At 46.7% G+C, this 22,847-nt stretch overlaps 2 protein-coding genes across 4 annotated transcripts; one reads left to right on the top strand and one right to left on the bottom strand.

Moving 5' to 3' along the window:
• The first annotated feature begins 4,487 nt into the window (after positions 1-4,487).
• Positions 4,488-17,396, top strand: gcna (germ cell nuclear acidic peptidase). 3 transcript variants are annotated; one of them, XM_069193531.1, is made up of 18 exons: positions 4,488-5,376; positions 6,013-6,166; positions 6,998-7,214; positions 8,004-8,070; positions 8,442-8,485; positions 8,891-8,957; positions 9,225-9,333; positions 9,634-9,856; positions 10,502-10,568; positions 10,933-10,982; positions 11,945-12,011; positions 12,494-12,573; positions 12,859-13,245; positions 13,451-13,601; positions 14,005-14,149; positions 14,532-14,658; positions 15,129-15,333; positions 15,576-17,396. In XM_069193531.1, the coding sequence occupies exons 2-18, from the start codon at positions 6,077-6,079 to the stop codon at positions 15,802-15,804; spliced, it is 2,325 nt and encodes a 774-aa protein (XP_069049632.1). In that variant the 5' UTR covers positions 4,488-5,376; positions 6,013-6,076; the 3' UTR covers positions 15,805-17,396. The 3 variants fall into 3 exon arrangements, with proteins under 3 accessions (XP_069049632.1, XP_069049633.1, XP_069049631.1); XM_069193532.1 differs by having other exon boundaries at positions 5,999-6,166; XM_069193530.1 differs by having other exon boundaries at positions 5,992-6,166.
• A 1,139-nt stretch (positions 17,397-18,535) lies between these two features.
• cetn2 (centrin, EF-hand protein, 2) lies at positions 18,536-21,628 on the bottom strand. Its single transcript, XM_069193529.1, has 5 exons — positions 21,511-21,628; positions 20,688-20,846; positions 20,202-20,330; positions 19,619-19,756; positions 18,536-19,296 (listed from the first exon to the last, which is right to left on the bottom strand). Exons 1-5 carry the CDS (start codon positions 21,511-21,513, stop codon positions 19,207-19,209), a joined length of 519 nt encoding a protein of 172 aa, XP_069049630.1. The 5' UTR covers positions 21,514-21,628; the 3' UTR covers positions 18,536-19,206.
• Between the last annotated feature and the right edge of the window lie 1,219 nt (positions 21,629-22,847).

The raw sequence follows: 22,847 nt of genomic DNA, 5'->3' as shown, positions 1-22,847 counted from the left end.
AAGACCAACACCTTTCACTTGAGCTCTTTTGCATCGGGCTATACCCATGCGGCTCACAACCAGAGGGGCAAGGTAACCAAAATGTTACCTTGCCCCAAATATTATAGTAGAGTACAGAATTGTATGAACTTTTACTATATTATAAACAATAGTATCCGTTTTACGGATGTATTTCTGTCCAATTGTGGGTGTTGTGGAGAACATTCTTGAGGGAAAGGAACTAATTCAGCTCACTGCTTAAGGCCGGAGTTGACAAAACCCCCTCCTAGACACCAGCAATTTGACAGACTGTAACTCTATCCTAAAAACCATCTCATTGAAAAGACTTGGAATTTAACTGGATCCCCCAGAATGGTTAGATGTGATGAATGTAAAATTACAGTTGCTCACAACGTGTTTCATATGAAGTGAGCTGAGCCCAGCTTCATCAGTCAAAATTAGATTGTTCCAAGATTTAGAAATCCAGAGCGGCCTATATACGTGTTTAGATACGATGTAAAATGTATTCGTCAAGAAGTACAGTTAATGGATATGACCTAGTAGCAGAAACGTAATTCCCTGATCGAACTGAACTTTTAATGAGTCTGGTGCAATTATCCAGGTTACCGTACCCCGTGCGCAGGGGCCTAGGCAGGAATTGGTTTTCGGGTGGCCCTGTGCAAACGTGGGTGGCCCGGGCTCTAACTGACCGTCCTGCCAGCATAGGGGCACCCCTCCAATTCACTATGCAGTCCTCGAGCGGTATAATCAAACAGCAGAATTAGCGGAACCTTATATATTCTCTCTCTCAATTCAATTCAATTCAAGGTGCTTTATTAGCATGACCGATGGGTACAATCAGTGTTGCCACAGCAAATGAAAGTAATGATATTTACATTAAACAGAACAAAAAATAGAAGTATAATAAAATCTACAGACATTATAAAATATTTACATATACTGTAGGCGGCTGGAGCATTATTGGGAGACAGACTCACTGTTCCTCAGGCTGTGACAGGAGATCACATACTGGGCTGCCAGATCAACTGAGTTCCCTCCTCCCTCTCCCAGTAGGACAGGTTAAGCAGCACTTTACCTAGGCTTCTCACTGCCTCCTTCTGAAATAAACACGCGCACCGAAGGACGTGTAAAGATTCGACCCGTCAGTCGACCCACGAGTTCAAAAAGACTTGACTGCAACTTTAGAACAACAAGACCACTGTCGCACTTTTTATGCAGAGCACGTTCGCTAACGTGAAAAAGAACCAGGGTGAGGGTGTTTTTTAAGGGGCACTACATACAAGGTTGTCGCGGGTAGTAAATAACACATCCGAGAAGCGACACTGGAAAGTCCACCGTCTCACACCTGCGGACCGCAGCAATATTGGAAACCTTTTTTTATTTTCACATAACAGAAGTGAACATGTATCTGAATTCTTTAATAAACTGTCATTATCAATGTGTTTGTATTTACAGGGGTCTTATGCGCAAACAGTCCTTTTATCTTTGTGTTTCCAGGCCAGTCCTTGGTGTAGAACACAGCGTGAGGGCACACCTGCCCTCTGAAGACACAGGTGTGGGCGCCTGTGTTAGATCCTCAGGTGAAGTCGAGTCTTCTGCGGTCTGCAATGTAATGACCCAGACATATTTGCTTGTCCTGCTCCATGAAGATGCCCACCCGCCCGTCGAACAGCACAAACCACGAAACTCACCGCAATCGTTAATGCTGCGTTTGTGCCGGTTTGTGTCGCTGTAAGTAGCGTTTGTGTTGTTTTTATTTCCGAGATATAACGGCTTGGTTTTTCGGGTAATCACGTGACTATCAACAAGGAAGTTATAATAATAATAATAATAATAATAATAATAATAATAATAATAATAATAATAATAATTGCTTACACTTATATAGTTTACAGGTACCAACAAACTCGGTGCTTGAACTCCTCATTGTGTTGAAAACAACGGGGGCAATTTGACGCCACTCTATGACGTACAAAAAAAAGTCACGACCACCAGATCCTTCAGTTGTGATCTTGATCAGTTGACCCCAGACTTTGCAGCCTTAACAAGAATAAAGAGTCTTACATTTAGGGAGGAGTTACTATGTTAGTTCATTGGGTTCGGTGTTTTCTTTTAATTGTTAACCATGTTCTCGAAAATGTATCGCTTGTGTACTCCTTTCACTGGTGAAGAGACACCAGTTTCAAAAGTTCCGTTCGTACAACACGAGAGCCCATATTCACATTTGTAGGTATTAGTTTCAAGATCGATATAATTTATCAATAAAAAACAAAATTGAAAGCACGGGCATAATAATATAATGATCACAGACTTTACATTTCTATTTATTTTTGAAGTACAAAGCAGAAGGTGTTTCCCCTACTTTAAATATACGATTAAAATTGTTCAAATACCATGTATTCGTTACGGAAAGCTGCTGAGACAGTTATATTGCAAATAAAACATGTATTTATTTAGAAGAGTACGGGACATTGCGAATCTTTACACAATAAGCTGATGTAGTTATTTTTCAAATAAATAAAGCATTTTAAACATAGATTCTCATTGACAGTAAACAAGCCGATCCACCTGGCGCTGCTGGCTTGAACAGCTCTCAGACCCGTGATTGGCTAAAGCCCCGAACAGGTCGGGTCGCGATTGGGTGAAGAGTGAGAATCGACACTCTGATTGGGCAAAGCGCCACAGCGGAAGTTCCGGGAACATGTAGATACACAGGTGATGGATGTTCTTCTTGGTCCAAATACTGTAGCCCCGGGTAACCGTGTGTGCTGTATGAGCACGCTGGATATACAGTAATTTCTTATTACTAATCAATCTAAGGGAAGTCGCACTGAGGTCAAAACACAACAGCAGACAAAGAATAGCATGTCACGATAGGAGTGCGCACATCACGATCACATCGCGATTCCCATTGCGACTGACGCATCACTGACATGGCGCTACTGTGGCGACATTAAGTCCATATATCGCGATATGGCGTACCCCCGACAAAACGCCCACTCCCCCATGTTGCGACATATATCGCGATATTGACAAGCACCCCCACGCCCATATCGCGACATGAAGTTCACATATCGCGATATGACATACCCCGGCAAAAATGCCCCGCCCCATATCGCGACATGAAAGACCCTATATCGCGATATGACCAAATCTGTCACGCCCATGTCGCGACATAAAACCCATATATCGCGATATGACATACTCCGCCAAAATGCCACGCCAACATGTCGCGACATGAAAGACCCTATATCGCGATATGGCCAAATCTGTCACGCCCATGTCGCGACATAAAGCCCGTATATCGCGATATGATATACTCTGCCAAAATGCCACGCCCACATGTCGCGACATGAAAGACCCTATATCGCGATATGACCAAATCTGTCACGCCCATGTCGCGACATGAAGCCCGTATAGTCGTGATATACACTGCCGCGTACATGGTTATACATGGGGTCCGATATACATGGGGTCCCTATCATAACATGCTGCGGAGGTCTTGTCGCTATGGTATCCGGCAGTTACGCGTTTGGCAACAGCGTGTCATGGCAGGGAAAAAAAGGAAAACGTGCCTGAGAAAATAAAAGCCATAGATCTTACAATCACGGTGATTTTACATAAATTAAAACCACAGGTTTAAGTCATAGATGGCTAACTTGTTGGCATGCGTCATGTCTTAGTATTAATCACATCTATGGGGGCTCATATGTGTATGGATATTGATTGTCTTTAAAATGTTACGGGTACGAGCTAAACTGTAACAGAGCGCTTGAAGTCGGCAGACGGGGTCACTGGAGGTCAAAGTCGCCGTGCATGGTCACGGGATATCTCGGGAACGAAAGCGGCAAAAACGCTACTTTCAACTGCACAAACCGGTACAAATGTAGCACTAATGAGGTGGGTTTCATCGTTTGTGCTGTCTGTAGGGGAGGGGCAACTTCACGGAGCTTTTAACTTGTCTTTATATATTCAGCGGACTTGAGCATAACATACCAGAAGAACAGGTGGGTAGCTGCGTCAGCATGCGTAGGCTGCAAAGGAACAAGTAATAGGTTTATTCCATGCTGAAAAAAAGAAGAAAGAGAACACAACGTTTCGGCCGTGGAGCCTTCTTCAGGTGTGAGAGAGACAGGGCCAGAAGAACGTGCACTTATGGGATTCAGAGGTTGGAGTAAATGCATCGCCCCAAGGGTAATATCGAGTGAGGCGCCATGAGATTAAAAACGACGAAGATCTTGTTTGATCCTTCATGATGCTTTTAAACTTGTATGAAACCCACGAAATTAGTATTCTATTTTCGATGCCAAAAGACACCTAATTTGGAAATTCGTGACTTCCCACAAGACTTAACACTGAATTGTTATAGTCGCATTACAGTGCTAACCAATTAATTGTACAGTACCTTTAATTGCAAGAATGGTCTGCTAATAAACGCGTCAAATATATATTTTAGATGTAGTTTAGCTCTGAAAACGTCGTCCACTTACAACTGCGGGGCATTTAGAGGTGATCCGTAGAATGCACACTCGCATCTATCCGTCAATATTATCTTAGTGTTATTCATGCATTCCAAAACTTGTAATTTGTTAACAGGAGAAATTTTAGAACCTCTTCGGGAAGCCAGGCTGTACTCCTTAAAACCCAGGGTGCCTGTAGCATCTCATGTGTCTTATTTGTTTCGGGACTGGTCTGGTCATCTACAGGCGGCTTGTTGAAAAACGTAAATGTATGCATTTGTTTTGCCATGTTGGTTAATAAACCAAAAACCCAGCGCTAGATAGCTCTAAGAGTCTGACAACAACGTAGCCAATTAGGCGACGGGTACGCATGCACCGCCCCACTATATTTACATAATGTTCTTATTGGTCACAAAAGATACAGCGAGCCAATAGCAAATCACATACGATGAAAAAAAAAAACGTAATATTAAAAAGCAAATCATGTAACGCAAACAAAGGGAAAAAAATCTTAAATTACTTTGGACTGATTGGGTAGGCCTAGGATCAATCAGGGTCACCCGTGGCTACGCCCCTGCCCGTGCGGCTGCAATGTGTTCTCATTTCGAAATATCCAAGAGGTAATTAATTTTTATCGCAGTTTATTTCAGCCGTGCTCACCATGCGAGAACAATGCGCCCTCCAGGCCAGCCGGGGGCGGTAGTACCACTGTCGGAAGTCCACTGTCTGTTCGGAAGGGCGGTCAAAAGGAAGTGACGTAACCAGCTCTCGAGGTTGCGCCAGTTTTTAAATGCTCTTCTGAGCGTCTCCAGTTGTCAATAAGGGGCTCTCAAGACAGTAATGCAAGATTTGCATTACTTCAAATGGAAATGAAGCTTTTTGTGCTCTGACGAATTCACTGAAGGACAGTTTCAAGGTAATGGATGAATATTGAATCTTGTTCATATTGAATGTTACTGTTTTGTGGACAGACGATCAATTGCAGTGACATGACGTTGATCGTAAGTAATTAGAATTTAAAATGAGTGTTTAAAAGTGCCTGTCTTCTAATCTACTTTCTAGGATTTCAGTTGATATTTTGACGTTTGTGCGAGAACTGTATATCTTTAAAATAGTTAAAGTAGTAATAAAGTAGCTGCGTCAGCATGTGTAGGCTGCAAAGGAACAGGTAAAGGTTTATTCCCTGCTGAAAAGAGAAGAGAGAAAACTCAACGTTTCGGCCGTGCAGTCTTCCTCGCGGGTGATCTTAAAAGACGCGTTCATCTTTAAAATATGCGTGCTGTAGAAAATGGACTATTTTAGTGTCTGATCTGTTAGTAAAGAAAACGTCTGCACTCGTCACCTCGACCTCGTCACCCTGTAGCAATATAAAAGAACGTATGCCCCAGGTTAGTTCTTTATAAAAAAATATTTGTGTTTATCTGTACATCGGTCAAGGTGCATGAACCAGGGAGAGAGTAACAGCTGTGACGCAAGGACCGCGGCTCTTTTTCACGCGTGTTTTTGTCACACCGTCTCCGAATTAATCAAGCCCACAGCTTTTTGCCACCAGCTGCTTTGTGCACTTCGCGAGCCGCGGGACTCCCTGCTTTCTTGGGACGGCTCAGGAAGTGGTGATGGACGACGACACGCAGAGGCTGTTCCAGAGGGTGGCTGGGAAACTGGGCTGGACCAAGCCTGGAGGACTGGACGCCACAGCGAGGGAGGTAGGAGGTGTGGGGCGTGGGGTAGGAGCGGGCCTTCACCTCTGTGATTAGGTAGTAGTGTTTCACCACACAATTCCAAGTGTCCTGTATTTGATTTAAAAAAAGGTGTTCAGTAAGTTGGATGACTTAGAACTGTCAGGTCTAGTAAGATATATCCGGAGCACTACTGTATCATGGGTGGTGAGTCCTGGGTGCTGATTCAAAGGCATCTGCCAGCATGTCATTCTGCCATCACTTGCAGCCCACTGAAGCTCAGAAGGTGTGAGCCTGGTCAGTACCTGGATAGGAGACCTCCTGGGAAACCTAAGGTTGCTGCTGGAAGAGGTGTTAGTGGGGCCAGCAGGGAGTGCTCACCCTGCAGTCTGTGTGGGTAGTCTAATGTCTAGTATAGTGATTGGGATATTAGATAGTATTATAAAAAGATGTCCTTCAGGTGAGACATAAAACTGACTCTCTGTGGTCAATAAAAATCCCAGGTCATTTCTCGAAAAGAGTAGGGGTGTTTCCCTGGTGTCCTGGCCAGATTCCCCTCCCTGGCCTTTCTCAACCATGGCCGCCTAATAATCCCCATCTCTGAGCTGTCTTCTTCACTCTGCTCTCCTCCCCACTGAGAGTTGAGAGTACTGGTGCACTATGGCTGCTGTTGCATCATCCAGTGGGACTGCACATTGCTGGTGGTCGTGGAGGAGAATCCCCATTACCTGTAAAGCGCTTTGAGTGGAGTGTCCAGAAGTGTGAGGAATAGTCATTATTATGGTTATTAGCAGTAGAGTTGATGCCAGTCCAGGCCTGACTGCCCCTCCTCTGTCTAACCTTTCCTCCCTCGTGCAGCTGCTGAGGAGTGTGGGGAAGAGTGAGCAGGTGGTGCCAGGACGGGCAGGCTCCGGGAAACAGAGGGGTGATGCCAGTCCTCCTGCAGTGCAGCCCCCCACCACTAGGCGGCAGCTGTCTGACAGTGAGAGTGAGGGGGGCAGCACCTCGGAGAAGGAGAACGAGCAGCGAAGGGGGCAGAATCGGGCCCGGCGGGACTCCAGCGATGAGGTGTTCGGTGAGTGTGAGAGGCTGGGGAGCAGACAGGGGCAGTTAAGGGAGGCCATTCAGCCCATCCTCACGGTGTGTTTCTTTGGAACTCATTGATCCAAGATCTCATGAACTCTAGTCAGCTCTAGCAACATTATTGATGCTGTGATAACAAGTACATGTTATATTCAGTTCTTAATGCAGGCACTCTTTGCTTCCATTCATGATAGTGTTTAAGACCTAAAAAGACCTTTGGGATGAGTTCATCAAGGCACTTGAGTTTTTTTTAAGCAATCTAACCGGTAATGTTGTCAAAGCCAATACAATGGATGTTTTCAAGGAACAGCTGGGTGAGATTAACCAATCAATTAGCTTCAGACAAATGAATGTGCCTCCTCTCACCTGTAACCTTTGTTATTAAATTCCCTTCTCTGGTCAAAATATTGCTTCCCCACCTATGAACTGCCTTCATCACTCTGTTCCCTCCCCACCTATAGCTGATGTGTGGTGAGCGTACTGGCTCACTTTGTCTGATGCTCTTTTGTTGGCAAAAATTTTCTTTGTGGCCCAAAATTATTCTGGTCATTTTTTATGTTTTTTAGGGTATTGGTTTCTCTGTTGTTAAGTGATGATCAGCACTTCCAGTGTTCTTTGTTGGGGGGGAAAAATGGAAGAGTTCTTATTCTATGGTGATTCTCTTCTTGCATGCAAATGTTGCAATAGTGATGATCCATTCTGAGATGCACAGGGAGTGAAGTCTGTGGCTGCTTGGAGTGTGTGTATCAGGTCTGTTCTCACACTGCTGTCCTCCCCGCAGTCCTGACAGAGAAGGTTCCACTCAAGCCTGCAGCCCAACGCCAGGGTCGCCCGCTGACTGGGCACAGGTGGGTGCTGTCCAGGGAAGGGACCTGATCTCTCTGCTCTCTTGCTCTTCACCCATCGCATGACTATTCAGCCCTGGATGTTAGTCCAGAACTTCATATTACTGCTATATCCAGTCACACTTCTGTTCTGTGCAGTTACTGCTCATATAAGTTAATATGAAGTACACTGATGAAGGAGAAAGAATGCTGTGGCATGGGGGGTGCAGAGATTCTGTCTAGCTGGTGCCCCATCTTCCACAGTAAACTGAACACCTCGTGTTGAGGCCTGGCTCAGACTACAGGAGAGCCCATGAGTGGGAATCTGTTAGGGCTGCGATGGAGAAATGAACCTGCTCTCTCACTGTTCTCTCTCCATCTCCTTGTACCCCCAGTGAGCAGGTGCTGAGCTCTGACAGCGATGGCAGCTTTGATGACTGTGAGTATGATGGTGGTGCTGTCTGGGGCTTTATGAGGAGTGGTAATTGATCTCCAAGTTCATTAGAAAGTGATACAGACACCTCAACGGCAGAGTGAACTACTTGACCTTCTGTAAGCTCCAGACTTCTCGATATGAGCCAATAGCAGGTGCTAGGTAACACATTCCTCCTTATCTTAAGTAAAGTTTCTTATTGTTTTGTCTGTTTTTCCATCACCCAGAGGAGATGCTACATGAAGAAGAAACTAAAATGAAGCAAATTTCTGTGTAAATATTATTCTCATCTGTGAATGTGCACAGAGAATTTGCTTGTTGGAGAGAGTTCTATTAACTCTTGGCCGTGAAAATCCCGTCTTAGAATTCAGTCTCTTTCTGTCCGCGAGTACCTGTATTTATATCCTGCAGATCTGAGCCGTCTGCACACACCCAAGCTGAAGCCGTTAGCGTCCCTGGAGGATGGCAGTGACGACAGGTGAGGCAACTGGGCCACTGGCCTGCGCTGTGGTCATATGTGTGGTCCTTCTGGCTCGACCTCATCCTTGCGCAGTTTCCTCCATTCTGCGTTTACTGCATTTCCAGCAAAGTAAAGTCAAGCTCCTGACTTCATGACATCGTAAAGAAACAAGAAACGTTTGAATGCCGGTGGGGGGGCGGGGCGGTGGTTGTGCCTGTGTCTTTTTAAGAACAGCTGCCGTTGGTCCAGTCGGCCAGTGAGTGGTCAGTCTCTCTGCTCTCTCAGGGCACCCCGGGCAGCAGCCCTGGACAGCAGCACCCGGGATCTGTTTCAGAGGGTGGCAGGGAAGCTGGGCTGGTCCAATCCTGGAGGACTGGAGTCTGCGGAGCAGGAGGTAAGATACCAGGGGTTTGAGGGTAATCCTGGGCGCTTGTCTGTGTAATGATGTTTGTTGCACAGCCACAAAGTGCCAAATATCATGCATTTTGCAAAAAATATTCTGTATATAAAATAATTTAATTCAGTACCTAGAGTGACTTTAGGGCATCAGATCTACTCAAATATATGCAGAGCTCTCCCCCATCACAATGGGTGAGTTCTGTGTGCTGATTCACTGGGATCTGCCAGCAGTAGAGTTGATGCCAGTCCAGGCCTGACTGCCCCTCCTCTGTCTAACCTTTCCTCCCCCGTGCAGCTGCTGAGGAGTGTGGGGAAGAGTGAGCAGGTGGTGCCAGGACGGGCAGGCTCTGGGAAACAGAGGGGTGATGCCAGTCCTCCTGCAGTGCAGCCCCCCACCACTAGGCGGCAGCTGTCTGACAGTGAGAGTGAGGGGGGCAGCACCTCGGAGAAGGAGACGGAGAACGAGCAGCGAAGGGGGCAGAATCGGGCCCGGCGGGACTCCAGCGATGAGGTGTTCGGTGAGTGTGAGAGGCTGGGGAGGAGACAGGGGCAGTGAAGGGAGGCCATTCAGCCCATCCTCACGGTGTGTTTCTTTGGAACTCATTGATCCAAGATCTCATCCTGCTGTTTGTTGAAAGATTCCAGAGTCAGCTCTCATGACACAAACAGGACACTGATAATTGTAAAGAAGCACGTCTTGTTTTCATCCCTAAATGCACTGGCTGTTTTAATCAATGCCTTCTGAGACCATAGAGGTTGTCTTAGGGAGTCCTTCTCCCTGTAGGTGTATAACATGAGGCTAAAAAAATACTTCCCAGTCACTAGATTCCCATTCGTTAAATGATCAGGATTTCAGCTTTGTTCGAAACAATCTGAAGGAATTCTGTGCCACAAATTCAAACTCCTGTGCACATTTTTGTCTGCTATTAATTACTTTAAAATTCTGAATATGTTGTCTGAATAGCATCATTATTTTATTGGATTATTTCCAAGAAAAGAGCAATTACATCCATACAGCACTATCAAGGCTCTGACAAAGTCATAGATTTTTTTTAAATTGAAGTCTGAAGCTGCTTGGAGTGTGTGTGTGTGTGTGTGTGTGTGTGTGTGTGTGTGTGTGTGTGTGTATCAGGTCTGTTCTCACACTGGTGTCCTCCCCGCAGTCCTGACAGAGAAGGTTCCACTCAAGCCTGCAGCCCAACGCCAGGGTCGCCCGCTGACTGGGCACAGGTGGGTGCTGTCCAGGGAAGGGACCTGATCTCTCTGCTCTCTTGCTCTTCGCCCATCGCATGACTATTCAGCCCTGGATGTTAGTCCAGAACTTCATATTACTGCTATATCCAGTCACACTTCTGTTCTGTGCAGTTACTGCTCAAATAAGTTAATATGAAGTACACTGATGAAGGAGAAAGAATGCTGTGGCATGGGGGTGCAGAGATTCTGTCTAGCTGGTGCCCCATCTTCCACAGTAAACTGAACACCTCGTGTTGAGGCCTGGCTCAGACTACAGGAGAGCCCATGAGTGGGAATCTGTTAGTGCTGTGATGGAGAAATGAACCTGCTCTCTCACTGTTCTCTCTCCATCTCCTTGTAGCCCCAGTGAGCAGGTGCTGAGCTCTGGCAGCGATGGCAGCTTTGAGGACTGTGAGTATGATGGTGGTGCTGTCTGGGGTCTTTCCAAGGTGGAAAATTTGCTCATAAGAATTCAAGGGCACTGAGCTCCCAAGTAGATCTGTCAAGTGTACATTGAGGTCTAATGCCCAGATGTTTTCTGGCCGAAACTGGGATTCTCCAGTTAGTGGTGCTCAGGATTCACCTGGAGTCTTCCTGGCTCTCGGCAAAATGGTGCTTCCTCGGGTTTCCTGGACGCGATGCCAGTAGGACACCTGACTTTTCTCCTGTTGGCATTATTAAACATGCAGAGTGTTACAAAAGATGAAGAGCTCTGCTAGCTCCTGTTCTCCCCGTGCAGTTCGGGAGCCATTGCTATAAGCCCAAACATAAACGATTGGAAAATCCAGCTGGCGTGAGAAAATGCAGAACGCAAACATTTTTTCACCCAAAAAGCAGAGCGATAACTCCTGTTTTGTCCACTTGAGCTTTCGTGTGCTTACAGCCTTCTGTACAGTATGCAAGCCAGATGTTGGGTAATCCATGTGTCAAGAGTACTGTTCTCTCTCCTCCCGCTGGGATTAGATCCCTGTTGCTCAAGGGCTACAAGCTTGCAAAGCAACATTCCCTGGACAGAGGATAACTCTGCCATGCAAAAAGACTGGTCCTCTGTGGTGTCAGTGTTTTACATCCTCTAGATTTCAGAGGAAGTGCCATGACTTGTATAAGAGGGCACATGCACTGACACAGTTATACATGCCTTATTTAATTAGTTATATCTGCTGTTTTTTGCTTTTCTACTACTTGAATGCAATTCGTAAAAGCACCTGTTGGCAGGAAGACCTGAAAGAGATCCAGCTACAAAACAGAGTAGTCTGATTATCATTCGGGTGGACTCTTACTCCCTGAGCTAAGTAGATTGTTGTCTGCCAGTGTGAAGAGCAACACCAGTCAGCCTGCATCTCCAGTCTTGGTCTGTCTGTGTTTTTCTGCAGTCCTGAGCCGTCTGCAGACACCCAAGCCAAAGTCCTCGGTTTTACTGGGGGGCAGCAGTGACAATAGGTGAGGCAGCTGCTCTTCCGGGTCAGTGGCTACGCTGTGGTAAGGTGTTGTTCTCCTGTGTACGGGCCCAGTTCAAGAAGCACTTCCTGCCGTGCCGAGCTGGGCTTTTTCTGTTAAGAGCAACAAAATTCCCAGTTTTACAGAAGAAAAAAAACATTGAACCTGGTGCAGGAAATCCTGAATTAACCTCCTGAAAAAATGGGCGTGATGCTATAGAACTTCAGCATGTCCATATTAAGAAGAAAAGCATGAACGAACTTGACATGGCGTTTAGTGTTGTAGAAGGCAGCCCATAGGACTTGGAATCCAGTGAGCTCCAGAGACCTCCAGCATGAACTATGGGGAGTTCAAAGATCACGTGCCTTTCTTGCACTTAGTTTCCAAGAGTCTGGATGGCTTTTTGTCTGTGCTTGTCAAGTCATTGTGTGGCGTTTCCCTTTTTGATTTTTGTGTTGCATTTAAAAAAACCCAACTGCGGGCAGTCTGCAACACTTCATCGTCAGCGACGGCTCCTCGGGGGATGACTTCGTCACGGAGAAGAAGAAGCTGCCCCATATCAGAGGTGAGCCAGAACTCTTTCCACAAGCCCTCTGGGGAGGCTCAGAAGGGAGGATGGCTAGTTAGCATCACTGCATTGGGCTTCACAGGGTTCATTCTGACATATTTCTTCAAATTTGCTGCTTTTGTTTCTATGGAAAGGGAAGTGGGTTGTGGGTTGGCCGATTTTTGTTTCTGCAATAAGTTATTTTTTTCTGTGCTGTTACTGCAGCAAGTTTTAGAAAGTGCCACTAGTTCGGGACGACTGGCCCTGTCTCTGATTCAGTCGATAATTGTTTGTCTGATGCAGGGCACCGGCGTACCCCGGCCAGCCAGCCCGCCGCGAGACGCCCCCCTTCCCGGAGGGAGCGTCCCATCTTCCTCAGCGACAGCGATGACGAGGGCGGGGCAGGCCGGATCACCTGGGGCTCTCGGAAAGGCGGGGTGCCTCAGCGCCTCAACTCCGCGGGGCTAGAGGAGGAGGAGGAGGAGCAGCAGCAGCAGCAGGCGGTGAAGCCCAAGTCCACGCCCTCCGCTCCCGCCCCCTCCAGGAGGGCGCAGAGCGAGACGGCCCAGCCGCCCCGCCTCGACAGCTCGGACAGCTCCAACGAGGAGTTTGAATCTCTGCTGGCGAGGATCAGGAAGAACCGCGGCGTAGGAGTCGGCAGCACACACACCCCGCCTGCAGCCAGCAAGGGTGGGTTCCTGCACCGCGTCCCCACGTCTCCATCACTGCCTGTGGCGCTTGCAGCAGTGCTGGTCTCCAGAAGTGTCCAATGGGTCTGTCTTGCTTCCTCTGTCCTTACCTTTCTGTAACCACGCTTATCTTTTAGCATGATGACGAGGCGTTTTCCTGTATGTCTCCTGATCACCTCTCCCATCCCCCCACCTTCTTTCTTCAGAGCCCAAGCCCTGTCTCTCCTTGCCACCCGCAGGAGGCCAGGGGAGTCGGCCAGCGGAGAGGGCGGCACAGCTTGAGGTGACCCCAGTGCACCCGACGGTCAAGCGCCCTGTAGTGAGCCAGACCGAGCCCCGGGCAGCTAACAGCAAAAGGTACCGAACGAAGGGGCAGGCATCACGTCTCTTATTTAAACCACAAAACTCCCCAAACAGATTGTGGTGCCGTAGGGCAACCTTAACTTAGAGGTGACTCATGAAGCAGGACACTTAGCACAAAACTGGGGCAAGATTGAAAAATTAATAAATCGGAGTGTGCTTGGCCTTGTGCAGCATCTGAAACGTGATCCTGCAGTAGACGGACATTTATCACTTGTGCAAAAGTCCTGTGGGATTCTTGGAAACTGGGTTATTTTTTGGGAGGGGAAGGGGATATTACTTTAGCAGCCCCGTTTACTCTCTCCAGGTGTGAGGTCCTGCTGTCTCGGAGCTCAGTGGAAGCGTGGTTTATGTGCGTGTTTCAGGAATCAGGTGGCAGGGCTGTATTTGTGTGTTTCAGAATAGTGCTGTGCAAGACCCCTGGCTGTTTCCTGGAGTCCCTGTCCGACCCCCGTTCCTCCTATGTCAGGGGCTTCAAGCAGACCCGGCAGGAGCTGAGCCAAAAACTGTATCAGCTCTACAACAGCACTGTGTTCGACAGCAAGGTGACCCTGCAGAGACGGAGCATACTGTACACTCTCGCCAGTGCTGGGGGCAGTTACCTGTAATACTACTTCAATACGCAGAAATTTTAATAACATTTAAAATGCAATATGTTACTTTACTTAACTTTCTAAAATAAATTAAAATGGTCCCATTTCCTTTTTTTACCAGAGTCTTGTAGCAGTGGGGTTTTGCTGTTCTTAGAACTTCACAGAACAGCTGCTTAATAATTCTTAAATTGTTCTGTTCTCCATGGTGGGGGAAGGAAATGCTTTCTTTAAAAATAGTGAAAGGTTTTGTTGGTCCCGGTCAATTGAAATGGGGTAATCAATACATGCACGACTCCTGGCAGTTAGGGACTGTGAATCCTCTCTGTTCCCCCAGCTCCCCGCCATGTCGGTCATCTGGAATAAGAAGATGCGGAAGACGGCGGGGTACTGCGTAACGGGACAGCAGCAGGGCCAGCGCTACGCCCGAATCGAGCTCTCCGAGAAAGTCTGCGACTCTGCAGGTACTGCAGGCTGCCGGAGGGCTTCTGCCAACATGCTCTTATCTGCTCCAGGTTTTCCGAGCCCTGTGACATTCGGGTCTCCCTGCATGCTGGTGCCCGCAGCGTGCCGAGGGAAAGCAGGCTTCCCGTCAGTCCAGTCCAGAGCTCTTCGGGATAATTCCCAGCGCTCCGGTGACCCCTGCGGTTTGTAAGGCTGGAGGTGGGGTGAAGTCAGGACTGAGGGCTGGAGGTGGGGGCGGCTGGTCTGAGCACAGCACTGGGGCTCGTCGTGTAGCGCGCTGGTCTGGGGTCAGTGAGGGTCCGGGTTCAAGTCCTCATATCAGCATGTCATTGGACCTGTGCAAATGACAAATAAACTGACCTAATTAAGGCCAGGTTTGCGCACAGAGGTGCGAGATGTCCAGGGTTCATGGATGCTCCCGGGCAGTAGGGAAGGGAAGCCCCCCTGACTGCCTGCTTGTCCCCCCCAGAGCGCCTGAGGGACACCCTGGTCCACGAGATGTGCCACGCGGCCACCTGGATGATCAACGGCGTGCGCGACGGTCACGGCCAGTTCTGGAAGATGTATGCCCGCAAGGCCACTGTGGTACACCCTGAGCTGCCCATGGTCACCCGCTGCCACAGTTATGACATCAACTACAAGTACCAGTACCAGTGCAGCCGGTGCAAGAACACGTGAGTCCGTCTGCCCATCGGGACGTCTGCGTTTCCACGACTCCACTAGCAGAAAATTTATCTCTATGCTCACTGTGTGTCCAGCTTTGAGCAATATTTCACATGGACAAGGTTAGGATTCCTAACGTACCTCTCTCTCTTGTTCCTTGCTTTCTCTCTCTCTCTCTCTCTCTCCTTGTCTCTCTCTCTCCTTGTCTCTCTGTCTCTGCCATCTTTTTTTGCCCCCTCCCCCCTTTCCAAAGGGTTGGCCGGCACTCCAAGTCGCTGGACACGCAGAAGTTTGTGTGCGCGCTCTGTACCGGTCAGCTGGTGCTGCTGACTCCCGCCAAGTCCAGAGGCGCCACCCCCTTCGCCACCTTCGTGAAGGAGCATTATGGGACAGTGCGGCAGGAGCTGCAGGGGCAGGGTCACGCGGAGGTCATGCGAAAACTCAGCGCCGACTTTGCCAAGACGCGGCTTGCTGACCCCTGAGGCCCCGAGCACGTGAGACAACGCCAACCCTGCAACACGCGCACATAAGACGCGCAAGCTGGACGCAAACAGTGTTGGCATTAGTCAGTGCTTTTGAAATCCAGCCTTGTTTTTAAACTGTGAAATATAGCGTTAACTCCAGGAGTCTGCAGTAGACAGATTATGCTGCTTGGACGGAAGTTAACGTTCTCAGGACTGCAGGACAGGAGGTGCCACTAGTGGGTTAACAGTCCTGCCTTTTTAATTCTGTTAGTCCAAAGAAGAATTGGCAAACTGGGGAATTCAGGTCTTAACTAACCCAACTGTTCCCATTCTGTGCTGAAAGTGACTCGTCACACAGTACAGGGGGCAGCACATCTTTGCTCCAGGGCAGGGGTAATCAATTTCAGTCCTCCATTTACCTCTGGTTTACATTCCATCTCGGAGCGCAATGGTTTGATTGGGCTAATTAAAAAGTCAGATGAACTGGTTTACAGGTTTTAATGTGGTGCTAATTGAAATGTACGTCTAGAAAGGGGCATCAAACTCAGTTCATGGAGGAGCCAGTGTCTTCTGGATTTTATTCCATCCTAGTCTGGTCTATCAGACATTTAACTGTTAAACCTTCCACCCTGAAAATAAGTCTTATAGGTAACTGTACATTCATTGGAGTGCATTATTTTCAGTAATCACCTGTAAAAGACTTGAAGAAAAATCCTTTTTATGTCCAATTAAGAAAATAAGTGTTTAATTGACTGACTGCACAGGTTTGACGAAAAACCAGAAGACACTTAGCTGTCCAGGAAGTTTCTGACATCCTTGTTCTAGACCCTGCAGAAAACCCAGCACTCGAGGTCTTGTAGGTGCCTACCCCTGCTCTAGAGCCTAGTGTTCACGGTAGCTGGATACACACACACCATACCTCTGCCAGTCAGCTGGTCCTAATGCACTTCAGTAGCTCCTAAGGAGAACACAGTTTACAAATTCAGCTCTATACAGAGTGCAGCATGGAGTGAGTTGAAAATGTTTAGTATCCTGTCTTGTAGCAATGCAGCAATTCTGCTCCATATAACAATATGTCCACCCCTGCATGAATTCTGAAACCTATGAGTTAGTTTGCACTTGGGTCATTATTGCTAACAAGTCTGTGACTTGCATCAAGAATTAAGTGCAGGTTACTTTTTTGATATTCTGCCTCTAGTGACCGCCAAGAAATCCCAGATAATACTTCAGCAGCTACAGTGAGCATACGGTCAAAACTGGGAGTTAAACTACAGCAGTAGTTGCAAACAGTTTGAGTTTTCCAGCGAAACATTGCTTTCAAAAAGTGCAAAGCCACCATGATGCATTCTTGCCGTCTGTAACAACTGATCCAGGAGCGAAACGGAACCATTGTCCTGAAGCACTCAAAGGGAAAGAGGTTTTGATTTCATGTAGATCAATAATATTGTTGTTATGAATGTAAACTGTAGGTTCTGTCAAATTATGTGATGTCTGTTCTTATGAGTGTTCTTATTGTTGGCCTGTTCCTATTGGGAACGGATAACTCTTAGATGTGTCTCTGTACATTTTAGTAGTGTTGAACTCCAATAAAGATCTCAATTTTTTAAATTTAGAAATTCAGAGCTGTGTTACTGATTATTTGTTTGGGCTGGGGAGAGGCCGTTCAAGGCTTTGAATGTTATTTCTTTAATCTCCATTTTCTCTTGTTTCCAGATCTTAATCTTTTTTCATCTTGAGCTACTTTGAGATGCTAACTGATGATGTCTCATTAATGATTTGAGAAAAGATGTAGATGTTGGGTTTGTGTAGGGAGGATATCCTATACTTGACAGTGAACCCACTTTCACAAGTATGTGTTTTATTTCAGCTTTTAACTCACGTTTGCAGTTATGACGGAGTTATGATAGTTATCACTATCGTAGCCAGTTATGACGGAGTTATGATAGTTATCACTATCGTAGCCACACCTCTCCCCCACTTTGATCCAGAAAAGCCTATACCTTTTAGTTTTTTCTAAGCTCAATTTTTATAATGTATTTGCTGGTATATCCAAACAAGTTCTGAGGTTGCAACATGTTCGGACCCCAGCTGCTCAGATTTTAACCAGTTAATAAGCATGTATTGCTGGTTTTAGACTGGCTGCACTCACTGCGTTTTAGAATAAAATTCAAAATAATGCTGCTCATCTTTAAGGGCTTGAATGACTTTGTCAGTGATGTGTTCACTCCCTGTACACCTGCCTGTTGCGTTTGTGGTCCTTGGATTCCAGTCTTTGGCAGGCTTTCCGATCTGTATTCTGCACTTGGAGTTGATTACCTGTCTGTCAAGGTGTATCACACACTGTCTCATGTTAAAATATCCTTCTCTGTCCTTGGTATCATACAGGGTTTTTACGATACAAGGTGCTTTAAGAGTCACCTTTGGGGAAAGCATACAATCAAAAGGACGAGTTGTTTTAAGAGGCTGCTAAATCTTCCCGCTTTTGTTTTGATCTGCTCTGGAATCAACCGTTTGTTATATACAGCCTTTCACAATTGCCAGGTTTTTACTTTTTTCACACAGTGCAGTGGGGGAGAATAAGGACCTGTAGACATTCTCCACTGTGCTCATCTTACAGAGCCATTGATCTTTTCATTTACATCTTTTCCGTTTGTTTAGCTTAAGGCAAAACGAGTATTGGGCTGTCTCAGTTGCTGGAGCACTGCGAACTGTTGGAGCCCTTTGCTTTCACATATTGGTGATCATGCTGTTTGCTTGAAATTAAAACACTTGTTTATTTGTTTTATATTTAAATACACAACAGAACACACAGTTGTAGGAAACACTATATACAGTAAGGAACAAGGTACACAAACAAGAGAAACAGAACACAATGGCACATCACAAATCAGACACCACTCTCAGCTGGGGGAGTTGGGAACTGCAGAGAAGTGTTGAATGATCCAAAGGCAAAGGTTTCTGCTTTTTTGCCAATCCGTATTCTTATAATTTAGCTGGAAGAAACCTGATTAGATTTGTGGTCCCTACAAATAATACAGAATCTGATTTAAGCACAAATGATCAATAATTGATTTTGGTTTGTCCAAAAAAACATGAGTCTTTAACCCTTAAGACCAGAGACTGATATACAGGAACTTGCCTATCTGCAGTGATCCAGTTCTAAGTAAGGTGATCAGCACATCAATTAAAGCATCACCTTATCAACAATTAACCTTGTTTCATAATGAAATTCTGAGGGATTTAATCAGCTAACCAAACTGGTCCAAAATGTGATGAGAACAAAACAATTTCAAGATGTGCTGTTAAACAGGCTCACATACGCTATGCCATCTTATCTCAGGAGAACAATACATCCTACTGGAGAATGAGAAATAACCCTGTCAAGGGGTTATCAGTGATGCTCTCCAGGCCACCATACTCTCAGTACAAGCTGGTCTTCTTCATGATGCGCAGGAACTCCTGCTCGTTCACCTCCCCATCTCCGTCTCGGTCCGCCTCGTCAATCATCTCCTGCAAAGAGAGACAGGCATCAGCGAGACCCTGGCAGCGTGCATACACTACACAGCCTCGCAGTGGTGGGCCCCTGCATTCAGCTCTGGACCTTTGGGTACTGTCTGTGTGGAGTTTGCATGTTCATGTGGATTTCCTCTGGGTGTTCTGTTGTCCCCCCCCCCCCCCAATCTAAAAACGTACTGGTATGTTAATGTGCTGTTTCATATTGGAGTTCATCTTAAGGTTTACAGATTTTACTTGAAACAAGAAAAAGACAAAGCGCTCTTATCTTCATCCCCCGACTGCCTGCGCACACAACCAAGAAAAGTGCGTCTCTGACCTGCAGCTCCTCGTCAGTCAGGTTCTCTCCCAGCTCCTTCGCTACTCTCTTCAGGTTGCGGAAGGAGATCTTTCCCGTCTCGTCATCGTCGAACAGCCGGAAAGCCTTCAGGATCTCCTCCTTGGAGTCCTTTTCTGCCTGGGAGAGTGCACAGGACAGCCGCCTCAGACCAGCAGTCCCCAAAACTCCTCATGCTGACCTACACACCACAACTGAAGTAGGACAGCAAGGGCACCTTCGCTGGAACATCCTGGGTTGTACAAAGAGCCCTGCTCCATCTTATTTACATCACCAGAGTTTGGGGTATTCCCCTGGTTTTGAAATGCTGGATCTTGGTGTTACCCTTAGAGCTCACTGTGTACCCAGAGGGATAAGAGAACTCTAATCAGCTGACTCGGGACATACCACGCTGTTTCTAAAGCTTGGCTGAAAGCTCACATGTTAAATGTGTCCGTTAATAAATAGTGGCTTAGGGCAGTTTCAAACATGCTAAGGCAATACTATTGCTAGTTTAGCTCACCCAAATGTTGTAGCCTGTGAACAAACCCTGGGGTTTGCATGCAGAGGGTTTTGGGAAAATTACCATCTTCTGCGTCATGACTGCCAAGAACTCATTGAAGTCGATCTTGCCAGTTCCCTCCTTGTCGATCTCGGTGATCATCCTCTTTATCTCCTCCTTCTTTGGCTCAAATCCCAGTGCCCTCATCGCCACCTGAACCACAAAAAGGCACGTTCGCATGAGCGCAAAAATACTGGTTTTATGCTGCAAAACTCGCATGGGTCCTTAAGGCTCTGGTTTCCAAGAGATAAAGGGACATTTGGTTGCCTTTATTCCACCTGGAATAAATGGAGTTACAAACTCCATTAAGAACAGTCTGTCTGAGGTTTATGAATACCGTTACATTAACAACCCAACAACAAGTTGACCCAGTCTCTCCCGGACCACCCCCCCGGGCGGACACCCAGCCTGGGTCTCTCCCGGACCACCCCCCCTTGCGGACACCCAGCCTGGGTCTCTCCCGGACCGCCCTGGCGGACAGGGTGGATTTGGCTGGGCCTCGGCAGGTACCTTCAGCTCCTTGACGTCGATGTGCCCGGAGCCGTCGGTGTCGAACAGCTCGAACGCCTCGCGGATCTCCTGCCGCAGCTCCTCCGTCAGCTCCGGCTTGGGGCCTGTTTTCTTCCGGGGGGCCACAGCCCCCAGGGACGGCTTCTTGTAGCTGGAGGCCTGAGGAGGGATGGGGAGGGCGAAGAGGAGCAGGTGTGAGCAGCAGGGAAACAGGGCTAGTCTGAGGCCTGAGGCTGGTAAAGAGGTACCAGGGTCAGCAGTCAGGTACATCCTGCCACCTTGCTGTTGACATATTGTCTTGAATGCCGTGTTGAAACAATCCCATAATCCCAGGCTTTTGTTACCCGGAGTACCCGCACTTTAAGCGTACGGTCCTTCTCTTAATGATCACACCTGCTGAAGAGGGAGCTGAGGGGGGTGAATCGTGTAGTTTTCCAGGGACAGAAATGAAAAAAAGGTTGCAAATCCTCAAACCACGTTTACGCACTTCGTCGTGAATTCGTAACGTTTCGTCTAGCGCTAAAAAAATAAGAACAGTATAGGCTCTGTGAGGTATAAACGTAACCGCTACTAAATTTCTTTCAGTTAGAACTAGGTTGCTATGTATCTGCGGTTTTGAGAATTAGCTCGACTGTAGGCCACACTGCGGTCGTGAAGGTGGTAAATTACATACAAACACATCATGGAAAAAGATGAATAAGATGGACAGAAGCTGCAGGCCCGTGGAAAACCTATACTGAACTTCAAGCAGCAAACAGTGTAAGGGCTCCTATATGCGAAACGCCAAAAACAAACGTCTCATGAATGCAGTTAAAAAGCTTACCATGAGAGCTGCACAGCGAGGAGGGGATACCTATCAACAAGGCCCAGTTTCAATATTTCTGCGCCGAGATGAATTCCCTGCTCATGGTTAACTACTGTTTATAGGCGGTGAGCCAGCCAGGCTGTGAACGTCAGACTGGGCTCTCTGATTGGCGGCTGAAGCCCCGCCTCCCTACGCTTTCCGCCTCTGATTGGACACAACGTCCAATACATTGATGAAGGGGGTAATTCTATTGGCTTGTCAATGGCTGCGGCCTTTCTGCCATTCTGTCAGAAAAAAAATACAGGGGTTTCTTTGACAACACTGCATCGACTTCGCAGTAAATCTATTCCTGTTTCGATGTCTGCGCGAATTTAGCCGTAAAACAAGACGTCACCAGGTCGCGTATCCAAGAGCTAAAAAGTCTGCACAAAAAAGTAAAAATAAAGTCTGCACAGCTAATTATAGGAAGACACCATATCCATAAAATAGAAATGGAATTTTACATTAAAACCATTCAAAACATTACAAATAAGATAGCTAAACGAGCCGTTGAAATCTTACTTTATATTATAATGTTTCTAGAAAGTAATCCCTGACTATTCTTATAATGTATGTTAAATTATTTCGTTTGATGTTACTTATTGTTATATGTTATTTGTTAATAGTTATAAATCAAGCATTAAAGCATGAATCGTGAAAGCATGAATAGTGGTGTACGCGAGGTTTGTATGTTATTGGATATAGCCCTCTCCGTACCTGCTAGCGCAATCCAGTCAGATACAAATATAGGAGGACTTGAATTTGAATTTTCAGCTAGATGTCTTAAACAGTCCAGGTCCATTCTCAAGGACCCCAGTCATCCCAGGCACAAACTGTTTTCTCTCCTACCGTCCGGTAAACGGTACCGAAGCATTCGGTCAAAGACTAACAGATGACGGAACAGCTTCTGCCTCCAGGCAATAAGACTGCTAAATAGCCAAGCGGCAGGTCCTTCAGCAAATCACCTGTAATGGCTACATGGACATACAGTTTTTATTGTATTCGGCATACTGCAGTACTTGGACATAATGTATTGCATACACCCTGGACACATCGCAGCTCTATTTCTGCTGAGCTCTGTCTATGAGTTTATTTGATTCAATTTCTATTGCACTATTATGTATTATTATGTAACCCTTAATTTTGGGATTTTTACCCCCCGGTGAGCTCGCAGAAAAGACATTTCATTGCCAGCAGCTACTGCTGCACGCTGTATTGTTGTGCATTTGATAAATAAACTTTGATTGATTGATTGGGGCTGTACAGGCCGTGACGTCAGGTGCAGACTCAGGCGTGCACTCTAGCCGCGAACAAAA

This window comes from Lepisosteus oculatus, chromosome 8 (assembly GCF_040954835.1).
Source record: "Lepisosteus oculatus isolate fLepOcu1 chromosome 8, fLepOcu1.hap2, whole genome shotgun sequence".
Lineage (NCBI taxonomy): Eukaryota > Metazoa > Chordata > Actinopteri > Semionotiformes > Lepisosteidae > Lepisosteus > Lepisosteus oculatus.
Note: the sequence above shows the minus strand (reverse complement) of the source record. Positions and strands in the feature narration are given on the sequence as shown.